We start from the raw sequence: 16,423 nt of genomic DNA on the forward strand, positions 1-16,423 counted from the left end.
TTTCTTTCTTTCTTTTTCTTTTTAAATGTAGTTAATTCCTTTAGGAATAGCTATTCCTCTCATTTTTTAGAAGAATATGTTTTTCTCTTCGTAAGGAAATAGTTATTCCAATAGGAATAACTGTTTTAAGGAATATATCCATTCCAAATAAAAAGAATGAATATTCTAAAGGTCTATTCAGCGAATCAAATGAGGCCTATAGTTAAGGTTAATGACCAGATTGTACTATTATACCCATATGCACGAATACTTCTACCACACATCTCGTTAGTCAAGTGCTTCCTCTAATCATTATTTCAATTAAAAAAAAAAAAAAAATTGTCCGGTAGAACTAAAAAGTTATCCTTTCATCGAGATGCGCTCGAAGGAGGTGCTTAATAAAGGCATGCACTAAAGACAAAGATATGTCTTATCTTAAGCATATAAGCATGATAATAAAAGGTCATTAGTTTAATTAATGATGAAATTTAGTGCAAGTAGTGTTATAAAAACAAACTACACAATCACTAAAGAAGCATAGAAATAAAGACACATGAATTACAAGGAATGAGCATAAGGAAAACCCAAAAAGCATTTGAAACCAACTCTGCTAATAGACATACATTTTTGTTCATAGGATATTGGTCATCTATCTAGATTTGGATCTTCAGCAATTTTTTTGCTTGGATTGTCTCTATAAGATTCACATATTCTAACAGATGGGTGGGCTGCCTGAAATCTGTTTGGTCAAGTGAGTTTCATATAAACTCTCTTACACTTATTGTCCGAATTACTAGCAATTCGAACAATAAAATTACTGAAAATGTCTCATCTATATACATTGAATCATATATCGTACATCTATTCAATTTAGGATAACTTTACTGTTTTCATCTTTGGCTCGTCTGAGCTATCATCTCCATGACTTTTTTTTAAAAAAAATTAGTATTAATTGTCCATTTTCAAATCATTGTTGATCGAGTTCCCGCCGTTAAGTATTTCATCGATTTGGATTCGCCAGTGACTACCATATTAGACATGGTACTCTCTTTTCTTGATTCAATCGCTCCCAATCTTCGATTAGATATAAATTACCTGATGGGTTGCATCGGAGCTCGTTGTGCCACTTCTGCTGAAGGTACTAGCAACCCCTAGTAGTCAATCAGTCCTAGGAAACTGTAGAGCATGTAATTTTTCAAGAGGCTTTATGGCGCTTAGTATTGGCAGGTGACATTATCATGTTGTAGGAAAAATACGTCGTACCTAATTTTGTGATGTGGTCCCCCAATAAAAAAGAAATAAATAAATTAAATAAAAAAAAAAAATCAGATTTGATAGATAGAATGTGGATACTTTTCCAGTATATTGCAGTTCTTAGGTGAGTAAGTGTTATGCAGTAATTATGCTTTAATTAATAATTATTCAATACACAATTAAGATAATGAACCAACACTTAAAATCATATAAAGCATACACACATTCAACAAACAATTTTGTTGACGAATTGAAAATCTTTGAAGAACTTCTCAAAGGTAAAACACTTTGGGACAACTAAACTTAGAAATTCAATACATAATAGAAAAATAAAGGATTTACAAATTGTTCACACTTATAAAACATTTGCAATTGATACACTCTTGTACTAGACAAGCAATCCACTTGCCATCGACTGCAATAGCTCTCCTAGAACTTATTGATACTTATTCTACTTTATCTTCTTTAGTGGAACTCTGGTGACTAAAAGTTTATGATTTGTGAATTGGTGTGGTTGAACAAAACTCCAAGAAAGAATCAAGAATCAAGGCTTAGAAAACAAATAACTCTCTTAGCACAAATAAACTAATGGCCTAAGCATTTTGGAAGTCGTGCATAACACTCCTTATATTGTCCAAGGCAAAATCCCATTCTTTCATATCGAGTGAAACTCCAAAACCATGCATGTATCTTATTAGCATCAGGACAAATAATGAACTCATCAGAACTCCATGGTTTTAGAATTTATCAAAAGTGGCGTCAAGACCTTCCTGACAAGCTTCTCGAGAGTCCTTCCAAAGTCATCTCGTCAGGATGGGTTGTTGACGGCCTGGCTGACGAATCTCTCGAGAAGTCCATTGAAACAGCACTCGTCCGGACGTCTTGTTGATGACCTAATTGATGAAGCTCTCAGTGGCTCCTTTAAAAAGATCTCGTGACGACATCTTGCTGACACCCTAACTCCATTCCACAAAGTTATGCCATTAACCATTTCAACTAAGCATAACAAATCTATCAAAGAGTGAATATCTATAGTAAGTAAACGAGGCATATACTGATTCAAAGATAAATAAAAGGTACATGTATAGTTACAAAGCTTCAAATGTGGTTTAAGAATCATATACAATCCCACCCATAACTTTTAGATCTTTGATACTTTTCACCTTCTTTATGAGTTGAAAATTACATATGAAAAGCCTGTTTTCAACACATTCGGGAAGATTTAACTTAGTTCTACAGGCAGGACTAATACAATCTAACTTAAACACGGCAAGTCTTGGCAAGGAAGTCACATCCATCATAAACTTCCAAACCTGGCTGGTCAAGTTGATCTTCTTTAAAGCAAGCACAGCGCTTACTCATCTTTCCAGTCAAAGCAATTTCCAGAGGCCTCTGAATTAACCTTGGGACACCAACATCACACCAAACCTGACAACAACAATCAAGATCTGAAATATAGCTCAATGAACATTAAAATGCCTGCTTAATCATTATGAAATGTTTGGGTCATTTCTCATTCTGTGTTGATGCGCCATAATTTTCATGACCACAGATTTGTGTATGACAAGATGGTTGCTAATTCCACTAGCCGCCATGTGTCACCAAACTTCTTTTAAGAAGCCTATACAAAATCAAAAAGTTGAGATGGGGAGCCAAACAACCGGAATAACACTAAGAGCCTGTTTGAAATTGCGTTAAGGAACTTAAAAAGAGCTTTAGTACATAAAAAGTTGTGCCAAGCAAAAAATTGGTCTGTTTGGTAAAAAGCCCAAAACTGAGTTTTGGAAAAGCTTGAAAATAAGGCTTTTTCCATAAACAAAAGTTCTATTTCCCAAAGCAATCAGAATCAAGTTCTAAGACATTGTTCTCAAGTCATGAAAAGATATACCTCTCCACCATCATCTTGGCTCCACCTTGAATTGCAACTAGGCAGTTTAGCTTCTTCAATCTTCTGCTTCTCCAAAAGCTGTGCACCTCTTGCAGCCTTTGCTTCAACTCCTTTCAAATATTTTGTGGAATTTCCTTGGCTATCATAATAACGACCTACTAGCTTGCCAATAAATCTAATAACACGAGTTAACACTGAATCAATACAAAATATTATGCTAAAACTTGATACAAAGCATTATTTTCATTTGAAATTTTTGAGTTTCTAGGGTAACATAACTCTTCCCTTCAAGCTAAGACACCTTAAATAAAAAGCAGAAGCATGTCAAACTAAAAACTGAAAAATGGAAACATTTTAGTTTCACCATATTAAGTTTTGTTTCAGGCACTTTTAGCACAAAATATAACATCAACTTCACATCAATGTAAGCAAAATAGGCATCTAGCTAATTAAGCAAAAATTATCTACAAAAGGATGTATTAGCCATATGTAGGGACCCACTGTGTGCCATTAGAAACTTTATCCACAATTACTAGCTTTCGCCCATGCTACTAAGTGCTTGATACACATTGTTGTATGTTTTCCAGATTACTTAAAACTTTGAGATAACTAATGGCCCTACAACCTTATCTGTTTAAAAGGTCTTTTTGTTCAAATCTTGAGGATTTCTACTTTTTACAGTCTTTGCCTTGGTCTTTGTTTCTACTTCTATTTCTGTTTCAGGAATCACATGTAGTTTTGGGCCAGCGAATAGAGGGGCATATCAGTGCCTTACTGTGGGATTTCATATACATTGTTCACTTGCAAATGGCTTAAACTTTTGAAACAGTAGGCACCGGTAATCTGTTAATTGAAAAAGCAATAAAATAACCCTTGATCTAAAGAAAGAAATAGTATGAAAAAAATTTAGTGCAACATACAGAATATTAGCATTTGGTATGTCAAGGTCATACTAAAAGTAGCATTTTTTGGTTGGAAAGCTGCTTTGGGTAAAATTCTGATTGTAGACAATCTAAGGAAGAGGCAAAAAAATATTACAAAATTGGTATTGTATGTGTAAGAATAGCAGTGATACAGTATAACTTCCCCTACTACACATTTTGCAATGACTAGTGATCATTAAATTTGTCTTGGAGTGGGCTTGATGCCTAGGGAAGTTGTGTAGATGATTGCATGCTGAAAACAAAGTTTCAGTCATCATGAGGCTTGTCTGATTTGGAGTGCATTTCCGCTTTTTATCATACTTCAGCATAAGAGGAATAACAGTAACTACAACAATTTGAGCTTAATGACAATTCAATTAGGTCTGTGCCACTTAGAACACTGTATGAGTTTTTGTCTTTAGGAAATTAATATTTACGATCATTATTTTGGGATTCTATTGCTCTTTTAAACATAACCTCTTTGGAGGATTTAGTTTACACCTCCATGACTTTGTTTTATTTCTGTCAAAGAATTTCTTACTATAACAATCCGAAGTATTTCAGTATAAGAGTGTTGATCTCATATGTTAGATCTAACAATTTGATGCACAAGAAAAAGTATGCATTACAACATGCTATGTTAAAGTGTCCCACATCATCAAGAGATATATGATTTGGAGACTTTATAAGCCATGAACATCCCTCATCTCTCAAGGCATATTTTGAGAGTGAGTAAGGCCCATGGACTTTTACATGGTATCAGAGCAAGTTCATTGGACGATGATGGGTATTTCCCTCCCAATGTTGAACACGTGTTAGGCTAAAAAGTTGATACACGTGAGGGGACGTATTAAAGTGTCCCACTTCGCCAAGAAATACATGACCTGAGGACTTTATAAGCCATGAACATCTCTCTTCTCTCAATGCGTCTTTTGAAAGTGAGTAAGACCCATGGACTTTGACATGCTATACGACACTTTCAAGTTGTCCTAAATCTAGAAATAGAACCTTCAATTTTTATTACTTTAGTCACAAATTAATATCTTTTGGCATCATTACAAGTTAACCTGGTTAGGGGTTTGACTTCGACAAAGCATACACCAGGTGCCATTAAGAGAAAGATTTAGCCAGCAATTGAAGCTGATTTAGGTTCTGAAACAACCTAATGGACAACGGAAGCATAACTGAATTTATCCACCATGCTTTACAAGCCTTTGACGCAAACTTGGCAGTATGATAGACAAATCACAAGTGAAACGAGGACAACTAAAAAATAAGTAAAAAACAATCTCTAGCAAATCTATCAGAATCTCTATCTACTAATTTATACACTACTTAAAACAGAAGTACATGTATAGTTCATGAAATATCCAATTTTTTTTTGTTAAGTGCAAATATTATAAATAACAGTGTAAGGCGTACCTAGTACACTAAGTATACGAGAAACAAACACCTCAACAGCGACCCGCCCCAAACTACATCCCACATTCCAAACCCCTAAGCCCCTAAAGCTCTCAACCCACAAGCTTATCCTCCCGAATGTGACTTCATCAAGGGCAGAGAGGAAAGCTACAATCTTATCCTCTTGCCCCTTGGACCCGAACCCCACCATGGAACATAACAAAGACCACTCCAAAGGAGAGAAAGACTGGACATCACCCGCAGCCTCAACCACCAAAGGAGCATCAAGCAACGAGCTAGAGATGTGGGACATCACAGAATCACAGCGATCTGCCAAGGAAGGAGAGGGCAAGCTTGACTTGAGAAACCCCCACCTGAGAAAGCCCACATCAGCGTGCTCTCCTTGACCCACAACCAACTTTGGCTTCCTCATGTCTTTGCATTTGTGCTTATACTGAATCAGAGTCTTAGGCGTGAAGTCTTCCAAGGATAATTTTGGAGGAACCCTACCTTTCGGCGAACCCACTTCAGGCGAAGATTGAGGAAGAGAAAAACCTGAACCAGCAGAACCCGCACCCAGAACTAGCCCTGCTTCCTTCCTCTTCCACCACCCAACATCAACGTTTTCTAACGCCACAGCCTCCTGAGCTACAGGAGCAGGCATACTCGTAAGGCCAAGAGTACCTGACAACCACTCTTCAGCGGCAGCACTAACAAACACCTTCGGACCTCTCTTAGCCTTGGACTTGCGGAAATAGAAGTTCAGAGGCTTAGACATCGCTGGCCCACGCCCCAAATCCTCATGACTGTGTACTTGGGGGTTAATCACTGTCTGATTAGCGAGAATCTTCTCCTGATTAGCCGCCGTGGAAGCCACAGAAGTAACCGGAAAAAGAAAAGGAAGAGAATCGGTGCCCGGATCCGAACCTAGGTCCAAAACCGCATCTAGACCTGTACCCAGATTCGAAACCGTACCCGGATCCAAAATCGAACTCGGACCCAAACCGGACTCCGACACTACAGAAGCGAGCTCACGCCTCGCAGTTACAAACCCTCTAGCCTTCTTCTGGATGAGCTTAATCCCAACCCGAGCGCTCTTGACACCTAGAGAGAGTTTGGGCTTCAGATCCAGCCCAAAGAATTGGGCCACGGTCGATGAAACCAGGTCCAAGTCTAACCTAAGGAGCTCGAGAAGCTTCTTCCAAAATCTAGGATACTCCAACTTCATCTTCCTAACCTTGCCGCCTCCATGACTCTGGATCTTCTGTTTCTTCTCCATTAACCCCTGGTGACTTCTCCTCCAAATCAAAGCAGTTCACCGCCACTCTCATATCCTCTTCGTCTCTAAACAGCGACATCGGTAGCAAATCCAACTGTCTAATCTCCGCCATCGGCACCGACGTAGCTGAGATCTTAATAGAAGAACCAACCGCCCCACGCACCACCTCCGTGTAAGACAAAATCACCCCATCCAAATTAACCTGTACTTTTAGTAATATTTGTTAGCAACTATCATAGACCGACTAGAAATGATTTCAGAGACGGCCTTCAATCAAAAACACCCTGGACAAAAATGCAACAGTTTTTATTAAATGGAACCTTATGCTCTTTTTTTCTTTCTTTCTTTCTTTCTTCATTTTTTTCCCCATTTTAGAGTTCTTAGGAAAAACCCTTGAATATGAACCTAAAGGGCAATCTTTGAAGCGACCAATGCAAATCTCTAATTAGTGGGGTAGACACCATGAATTCTACAAAAATAACATGGCAAGTACCGGGAAAAGTTTATTTACAAATGCTGGGAAATGAGACAAATTCAAATTTAAAAAGAGTTCAAGACAAGTCTAGGAGGGCAGTGGTTCAGTCCAATTTGATGGTAGAACAGCATCAAATTCCTACACAGTTCCAAAATATTCCCACAACAATTTTCTTGGATTGTGTTTCATATAATTCTTCTTTTTCTTTCTTCCCCCCCCCCCCCCCCCCCCCCCCCCAAAAAAAAAAAAAAAAAAAAAACACCATCTGACAAAGCGTCAGTTAACAAAAGACATAAATTTTGCCAATGTTATTTCTGATTGTACTGTTATAGAAAGGAAATTGGGAATTGAGAAAAAAGTGAATCTTAATATTTAGTATGATAAGTCATTACTCTATTTCTTATTCTGAAATAATTAAAATAATACTAAACCAAATGAGCTAGAAGATTGTATTGGATCACCTTCGCTTAAAAATGAAAAGAGCCACAATGACGTAAGTTCAGAATAGAAAATTTATTCTGTATACTCTATGATAAATGACAATTAAAGATCAGACTCTTATGTGCTTGCTATACATGATTGTATGACGTGTAAATCTCCTAAACAGCCCAGGGTTTATTGCAATATGAAAATTTTTAGATCCTTTGAATGTCGATCTGCACACCATACAAACATGTCTACGTTTTTTCTCTGGTTCCTTCAGAGTTTATTGCGTTTTGCGATCTTTGCTTCATTACTGCAGTTAGTCCCATTACACAAACTCAACAGCTTTTGCCAGTTTACTGCAATATTCTTTTGTTTACACGTATAAATGGCCTTTGCTTGAAAAATGGGATGTAATCACAAGGTTTTGGTCTGCGTTTAAATTATTTATAAACTCATGCCACAGATAAACTCAAACACTAAAGAAATCCGTTCGACTAGCAGATTCACATCTCTTACAAGCACTCTGTTCTTGGAGCAGAAGCAACCCGCTTAGTTTCATCAGTCCCACATATTATCACCTCATTCATGTACATCCAACACACCTTATCTATTTAACCTCATGGCAAACACAAATCAGTATTGATAGGGTTTGTCATTCACATTCGCAATAAAAATGTTACCGATACAATTACTTTCACCCCATAAATATAACAAGAAATAGTGATTGCGATGGATGTGAGGAATGAGTCATGTGTTACGAATTGGATGGAGCCTAAGTCTATGAAAAGGATCCAAAGTACTATAGCAATGGAGTGGCCAAGATATGTACATCGGTATCAGTATCATAGGATTGGTAATATGAAGTGTCCATGCATGAGACTTCTGTTGACGGTTTTCCATCAATAAAGAACTACTCCACAGACCCTTTGAATCTTTGGATCTTGAACCAACCACAAGTGTAATCCAAGGGGAACAACTTCATATATAATTATCTCTATTACTCCCTCGTTTCATTCAAATTTACTTTGAACTAAAATAATTTCTCACTCATTTTGCAAATGAATTTTCTATGGTTATGGAAATGAGATTGGACTTTGGGATGAAATAGAAGATGGGTTTGTGCCTGAGAAACATGCTTTGATTTTGTAAAAATCATAAAAAGTAACTGAGGGGAGTGAGGAACAAGCAAAGACAAGATAGTTGCAACGCTTCTAGGATACTATCTATGAATGCCATTTTTCAATATTTTTCCAGTCCCACAAGGCAGCAAAGGAGCTTAACATGGGCTTGACACTTTCAAAAAAAGGTGTAAGTTGGCATTCAAAGATGGCCCCATAGCATTTCTTATTTTAATTTTGCTAAATAAAATTTTATTATAAATAATACATTATATAAAATTAACAAAATTATACAATCGATTACTTTCTTAAATAATTCTTAGCTTTTGGACAATACTATCATCTCATGCATAGCAAGCATTTATTGCTAGTTACATAATGAATATCATATCCAAACTGCTAGACAATGTTTGAATTAAAAAATTAGTGTCAATAAATCTTAAATGCAATATATGAAGATGTAGATGCATCATATATCACATCCACCAATAAAAAATAAAGAAAATGTTTTGGAGGTGTATGAATAATCATTTTATCGGAACGACTTTTAAAGAGAAAAGCTAAAAAGAAACAAAAGTATTATATAATCCTAGAGAGGCTTTGTTAAGTTTCAAAAGCAGGCCACTAACAAAATCAAGATTCACCAGGGTGGAAGGCTTTTAGTAACTATATTGGTAGCATTATAATATGAATGAGAATTTCCAAATTTCAACTTACTGGAATGGAAAAAGATAACTGATCAATGTAACTCACGTGTAGCTTCTAAAGTAGAAATCCCGCCATCCAACAACACTCTTCACCTATAAACACAGTAATTCAATCACACATGGACCTTGTTGAAGTTGTAATGACATTGGTTATGGTGCATGGAGCAAAATTAATCACAACATATCTCACAGAGTAGAGGAAAATCTTTTTCTTTTTCTTTTTCTTTTTTTTTCACTCCTTTTTTGAACACCTACCTGTCTTGAGAGAAAATTTGTTTTGAAATAAAAGATACACAACCATTTGAAAGCCCTCGCTAAGTACAAATAGATGCATTCTCCATTTTGTTGTCAGGCTTCTCTTTGAGGACAGGGACTGATATCTCTCACCTTATGTTTGATGATGATATCTTGATTTTTTGTGAGGCTGACCATAATATAATAATCTTTTTCTTTTTTTTTTTGATAAGTAATAATCTACGTTATCTATGGGGCTTATCCTTATATTTTGAAACTGTCGGTTTTGAAGACAAACTTAGCCAAGTCGGAACTGGTTCCTATTGAAAATGTTGTTAATGTGACTAAGTTGGCTGGGATTTTGGGTTGTGGGGTTGCGTCTCTGCCCTTGAAGCATCTTGGTCTTTTGTTGGAGGCTTCCCACAAGGCCAAGCATGTATGGGATGGTTTTATTGAGAAGATAAAATGTCGGTTGGCTAGTTGGAAGAAAATGTTGTCTTTGTCTAAGGGTGGTAGGCTTACCCTTATAAATAGCACCCTTTCCAATTTATCTATGTACTTCATGTTCCTTTTTCCTCTCCCTAAGGGTGTTGCAAATCGTATAGAGAAGCTTCAACGCGGTTTCTTCTAGGGTGGGCTAGGCAAAGAGTTCAAATCTCACTTGGTGAGTTGGCCCAAAGTTGTACGCCAATCTCTGAGGGAGGGTTGGGAGTAGAAATCTATTGAGGATCAATCATACTCTCTTAAGTAAATGGCTTTGGCACTTTGGGCTTGAGAGAGAGGATTGGTAGAGTAGTGGTGGACGCTAAATATGGAATTTTATGGGGAAGGTGCGCTCTAGGGAGCCGATTGGGGCATATGAGGGGGGCTATGGAAGAATATTACGAGGGGTTGGGGAAACTTTCAAGTCACACTAGATTTGAGGTGGGAAATGGCTCCAATGTTAGATTCTACCATGGTCTATAGTGTAGGGGATATGGTCCTTAAGGAAGCCTTTCCGGGTTTATTTGGTATTGCACGCACAAATGATGCTTTTGTTGCGGATTCACGTGGAAATTCTTGGAGGTCCTATTCAGTGGAACGTGAGCTTTGCTAGAGTGGCTCATAATTGGGAGGTGGATGTCTTTACCTCGTTTTTCCAAGTGTTGTATTTAGGGAGAGTGAGACAGGAAGGCGAGAACACATTGTGGTGGGTCCTTTCCAAATGAGGGTTGTTTGTTGTTAAAACCTTTTACAATGTCATGAGTTGTAATGATGGTTCCCGCTTCCCCTAGAAGAGTATTTGGCAAACTAAGGCTCCGTTTAGGAAGGCCTTTAATGCTTGGTTGGTGGCCCTAGGAAATATCCTTAACATAAACAATCTCCGGAAGCGGCACGCCATTGTGGTCCATAGGTGTTGTATGTGTAAAAGGAATGGGGGAGTCCGTATATCATCTTCTTCTTCATTATGAGGTTGTTTGTGATATGCATAGTGTTTTCTTCAGTCGGGTTGGGCTGTCTTGGGTTATGCCTAGATGAATAGTTGACTTGTATGCTTGTTGGACTGTCGGCAGCACTCGGAGTGTTGTTATGTAGAAAATGGTGCATTCATACCTTTTGTGATGTCTTTGGAGGGAAAGGATGATAGAAGTTTTGAAGATTGTGAAAGGGCTTTAGAGTAGATTAAGTTTTTATTTTTCAACACCCTATATCTTTGGACAACAGCTTTTGTTGTGATTAGTTATCATGATTTTCTTGTTCTTTTTGCTTCCTAACACAATATTGAACTATAAGCCCACCTTCCACCTCTTACCTAAGGAGGGATGAGACACCATTTGGCCCAAGGACCATTGGCGGGCACTTCATAAATCAACTGGTTAATATAGGGCGCACAGATTTGAAGCTCTTGTTGGTAACTCAAGGCCATTTCTTATGAACAAGGCTCAAAGAATGTCATTTTTTATGGATTATAAAAAGACTAGAACAATGTAACAAGCGACACCTACCACCAAGGCCAATTTGTTTGCTCCAATTAAGGACCTATGATTTTTTTGAGGCATGCCCTAATATGTTTTTTTTTTTTTTGATAAGTAGGCATGCCCTAATATGTTCACATTGGCTGGTATAATATTCAAAATGATGCTTCATGCTCTTTATATTGCTCCTGCTCTAATTCTCAATTTCTCATCCTATATTCTAGTAACCTTCATTGAAAGTGTGAAAAATGATCATTCATCAAAAAAAAAAAAAAAAAAAAAAAAACTGTGAAAAATGATCAAAAGATACACAAAATATTGAATAGCTGAAGGTATAGAAGACACCATAGCCTAGGTTACCTAGAAAACACATAATTGAAATACACAGAAGAATGAAAATTTGGAACAATGGAATTAGGCTTATATAGGATTTAGGAGCAGATTGTTTTATTGAAGTTAAAATGTCATTAGGCAGAGAAGAGTTAAATATCCTATCAAAGAGGGCAAATACAGAAGAAGGGGACAAAATAAAAATAAAAAATAAAAAATCAGATGCCAAATTAGTGTATTAATAGCATAGTATATAACAAATTGATCAAGCAATCCTAGATTGTGATCTACTACGATAGAAGTGACTTATGATAACTCTAAACTTGCCTCAAGAAGGAATTGGAGTATGTCTATGTAACAAAATTGGAAAGATGCATAAGGACTATGACAAATAGTGAGCCAGGATTTAGCAAGCAATCATCAAATATAGGCTACTTAAACTCATACGTTGACATCATTCACTAACAAGAGGCAAAAGAAGGGGGGGAAATTATTTCTAGTCTCATTTGCAAAGGCCAAAATAATGATTTTTTCAGATCCTTGGGATGCCAATACCCCAGAATGCTATGTAAATTCCACCACTGAACAAATATAATCAAATAAAGTTGGTTACCTCAGTGCTGGATAATCCATGCAATGAGTCTGTGAGTCCATCTCCTGTATTACGAAAAAAAAAAAAAAAAAAAAAAAAAAAAAAAAAAAAAAAAAAAAAAAAAAAAAAGAAGGTAATTTTACACAGTAATAAATTTGAGCTGCAAAAGTTATCATTTAATATTTTGCTACTATAATACACCTTTTTTTTTTAAAATAAAATAAAATAAAAAAAGTACTCAAAATATCATTAAAAGCGAAAAGCGCTAATCAGGTACCCATGATACATACAAGAGAAACACCTAACTAGAGGGAGAAAAAAGAACAAGGAAATCATGAAATTAAGCACCAAATGAGCTACAAACGCAGCTGCCCAAATATAATAAGTATAAAAGAAAAAGCACTCGAGCTCCATCAATATCCTCTAGCGGTCCTCAAAACTTCTATCATTCATTTCCCTTCAAAGACACCACAGGAGGCAAGAATACAACATCTTTCACATAGCAACACTCTGAGTGCTACCACCAATCCACGAACAAGCATACAAGTCAACTACTCATCTAGTCATCACCTAAGCCAACCCAAAACGACTTATAAATAATTCCATGAGGCACAAGCAATCTCACAATGGAGGAGAAGATGGTGTACAGACTCCCCATTCCTCTTGCACATACAACACATATCGACCACAATGACATGTTTCCTAAGGTTATCCATGGCAAGGATCTTCCTTAGGGCCACCGGCCAAAAAGACCACTCTTAAAGGAACCTTAGTCCACCAAATACTCTTTCAAAAGAAATGAACCCCATAATTACAAGTAAGGACACTACAGAAAGAGATAACAAAGGGGCCTTAATACGCCATTACTTTAGAAAAAAGGCTAAAATGCACAAATGCCAGCCTTCTAAACTTCATCTAGTTGCACAAACACCCTTGAACTGAATTTGTAACCAGTTGTACCTACAAACAATTAGAAATTTACAAATGACCCCTTCTATTAACCTTCCGTTCAAAATAATAATTGAAACTGGCCAATGTTATGCGCACATGACAACTAAAAAGCTTTTTCTAAAATATAAAATGAGAAATAGAAGTATAAAAATTCTTCTTGATCTAGTCCCACCAAGAGGAGAAAGAATCAAGTAAGATAAAGAAAGAGAGCAACAACACACCATCTCCACCCAATTGTTTCTCTGAATTTATTTTGATGCTTTAAGAATATTATTTTTGCCCCTTTTTGGGTTTCAGCCAGAGTACCAAAATTCAGGCATTGAGGCTTGTTTTGTTTTGTTTTTTTCACTCTTTTTAGTGTGCCATGAAGCAAAGATCTGCAGGGTTTTCACCTTGGCCTCAGATTAGAAGTCCCCAACGAGTTCATCACAATATCTATTATCTACATTGTGTATCCATAAATCTGACTCCAACTCATTCATCACAATATCTACTTTGTGTATCCATACATCTCACTCCAACACATTGTCATAAGCCTTTGGATCCTTCCGTAATGGCGGCACATAAAGTCTCCCACAACGACAACATAGAATCACCTTATCGAAGAGGAGAGCTTCACGGTTTGGAAAAAGAACATGAGAATTAGTAAAAAAAAAAAAAAAAATTCCTGATCTCTAGTCAAGCCCCGGCATGGTGAAGCTCCCATGCCGAATCTCCGCTGTGACGGTTGCCCAAACCGTGAAGCTCTCCTCTTCGACAATACTCATGATTAACGAGTGTATTTAAGAACTCTTTTGTTTTTCTCTCTTCTCCCCCCTCCACACCCCCCCCCCCCCCCCCCCCCCCCCCCACCTTTTCTCCCTATTTGTGTCTCTTATCCATATTTTATCTACCATTTGTAATTTCACATGACAATCATGCATCATTGTTAATTTGGATGGGAGGCTAACAGAAGCGCTATTGCAACTCCTTGATAGTTTATGGGTAAATTAGCTAAAAGATAAGTTTAAGGGGGTCTCCATGCAACTGAATAAAAGTTCATGGGTTGTTAATGCATTTTATCCTTTAAACAAAGGAGAACAAGGCAAGCAAGTACAGATTATCATGGCAAGATGAGGGAGCAAAATGATTAATTTTTTGGGTAAGTGATAATTCGATGATGATTTTCAACTATCCATTTCCTTCTAGTATCAAATTACCACTATTATCTTGAATTTAAAAACGAAGAAGCAAAAAAGATGGTTTCTTTCTCAAAAAAATGGAGGATCACCATGAATTAAAAAAAGAAAAATTAATCTTCAACATATTCACACGGGGATGTCAAACATCTAAACTTGCATAAGATAGTCAATAGGCTTGACCAAAAAATAATAATGACAGTTGCTACCTGTAAAGTTTCCTGAAACAAATGCACGAGAAGCGTCTCTGATTCAAGGAGAATAAGAAAGCAAAAGGCTGTCAGAATACAATTCTAAAAACATAAACTGAAAGAAAGCACCATGAGAGAAATGATATGAATAAGTAAATACAAGTTAGTGGGAGCTATGTCAATGATGGTATTTAAAGTTGGCACATTGACGTTTTAGGCAAGGTGTGAGAATATGAGGGTTTTACAATAGATTCACAAAGGGTGACAAAAAAAAAAAAAAAGGTAGATTTACAGCATAAAACAAAGGTTTTATCCTTCCTTTAAAGCCATTCACTGAGAGATCATATACAGAAATCCATGCAGGTCTCTTGGCCAAGGAAACTGGCTGAAACTTTATTTTTCCTTCTTACTTTTTGGTTAGATAACAATTTGTGAAGGAATATAAAGCAAAAGGCGGATAAGAGCTCAACATGCAGACAGGGTATACAGTGTACAAAGCCAACAAAAGGGCTTTAACATTGAGATGGCAACAAATTAAATAGAGTAATGCTAGAAGCTACATTTTTTTATCTCACAATTATCCCACGATGCTGACATGACAGCCCCATCCAAGGGTTGGATAGAAATGTGTTTGTAGCATTTCTCAATTAAATATCCACAAGAAAGAAAATATTACAAAGGAATTATGGTACGACATGTAGGTAAATTCATTGACATAATAAAACCTAAAACCCAAGCCTGTTTCGGAAAACAAACGAGGATGTCAAATACCTTCCAGCAAAATGATTGTAACCCCCTCCCGGACCGTAATGAGATTTGCCTTTTGTTACATCAAACACAGATCTGATTCAAAATATAGAATAGACATCAGAATCAACAACGGATGTTAATAAGTCCTTACACAGACTAAAAGTAAATTCATACTTGGAGAAAGAGAGAGTACCCAAGAATTCCTAAAAGGATGGGTAACCCTTCATCACTCCCATTGTACAAGGCCAATTCCTCGACAGTGAACAGTCTCTGAAAAAAGCAAGCAACAGCAGCTACTAATATTAATTAAATAACAATAATAATATCTTCTACCTGAATTTAATTGGCCGGAAAATCAAAAACTCCAACCAAAAATGGAAGGAATTAGCATTCAAATCGATTGAAATTGCAAAAAAAAAAAAAAAAATCGATTGAAATTGCCACGAGTAAATCGAAAGATTGGAGGTGCTGACCTGGGGGGACTGAGAATCGGGTTTAGGTGAAAATCTGATGAGAAGAACAGCGATGAGGGCCATCAAAACCGTAGTAATCCCCAATAAAAATGGGGACATTCCTAAAATCTTCGCCGCCATCCACCTCACGCCCCTCCAACTCAATCGAAGCCTACAAGAGGAAGTCAAGAGAGTGGGGAAGAAGACAGACAAGCTCTCTAGATGAGAAGAGAGACAAGCTCTCTAGTTCGCTTTACGTTGCTTTTTTAAAAATGTTATCGACAAATGTTTTTTTCTTTTTCTTTTTTCCTTTTTTTCTTTTTTATAATTGCACCACTTA

General features: G+C 36.9%; 1 protein-coding gene across 1 annotated transcript; it reads right to left on the reverse strand.

The window, feature by feature from the left end:
- Window positions 1-2,263: 2,263 nt before the first annotated feature.
- Window positions 2,264-16,328, reverse strand: LOC133866441 (membrane-associated progesterone-binding protein 4). The gene is made up of 8 exons (XM_062302971.1): window positions 16,105-16,328; window positions 15,825-15,901; window positions 15,653-15,724; window positions 14,900-14,937; window positions 12,583-12,626; window positions 9,497-9,543; window positions 3,122-3,296; window positions 2,264-2,661 (listed from the first exon to the last, which is right to left on the reverse strand). Exons 1-8 carry the CDS (start codon window positions 16,222-16,224, stop codon window positions 2,494-2,496), a joined length of 741 nt encoding a protein of 246 aa, XP_062158955.1. The 5' UTR covers window positions 16,225-16,328; the 3' UTR covers window positions 2,264-2,493.
- Window positions 16,329-16,423: the final 95 nt, after the last annotated feature.

The sequence above is a fragment of the Alnus glutinosa genome, chromosome 4 (genome assembly GCF_958979055.1).
Source record: "Alnus glutinosa chromosome 4, dhAlnGlut1.1, whole genome shotgun sequence".
In the NCBI taxonomy this organism is placed as follows: Eukaryota; Viridiplantae; Streptophyta; class Magnoliopsida; order Fagales; family Betulaceae; genus Alnus; species Alnus glutinosa.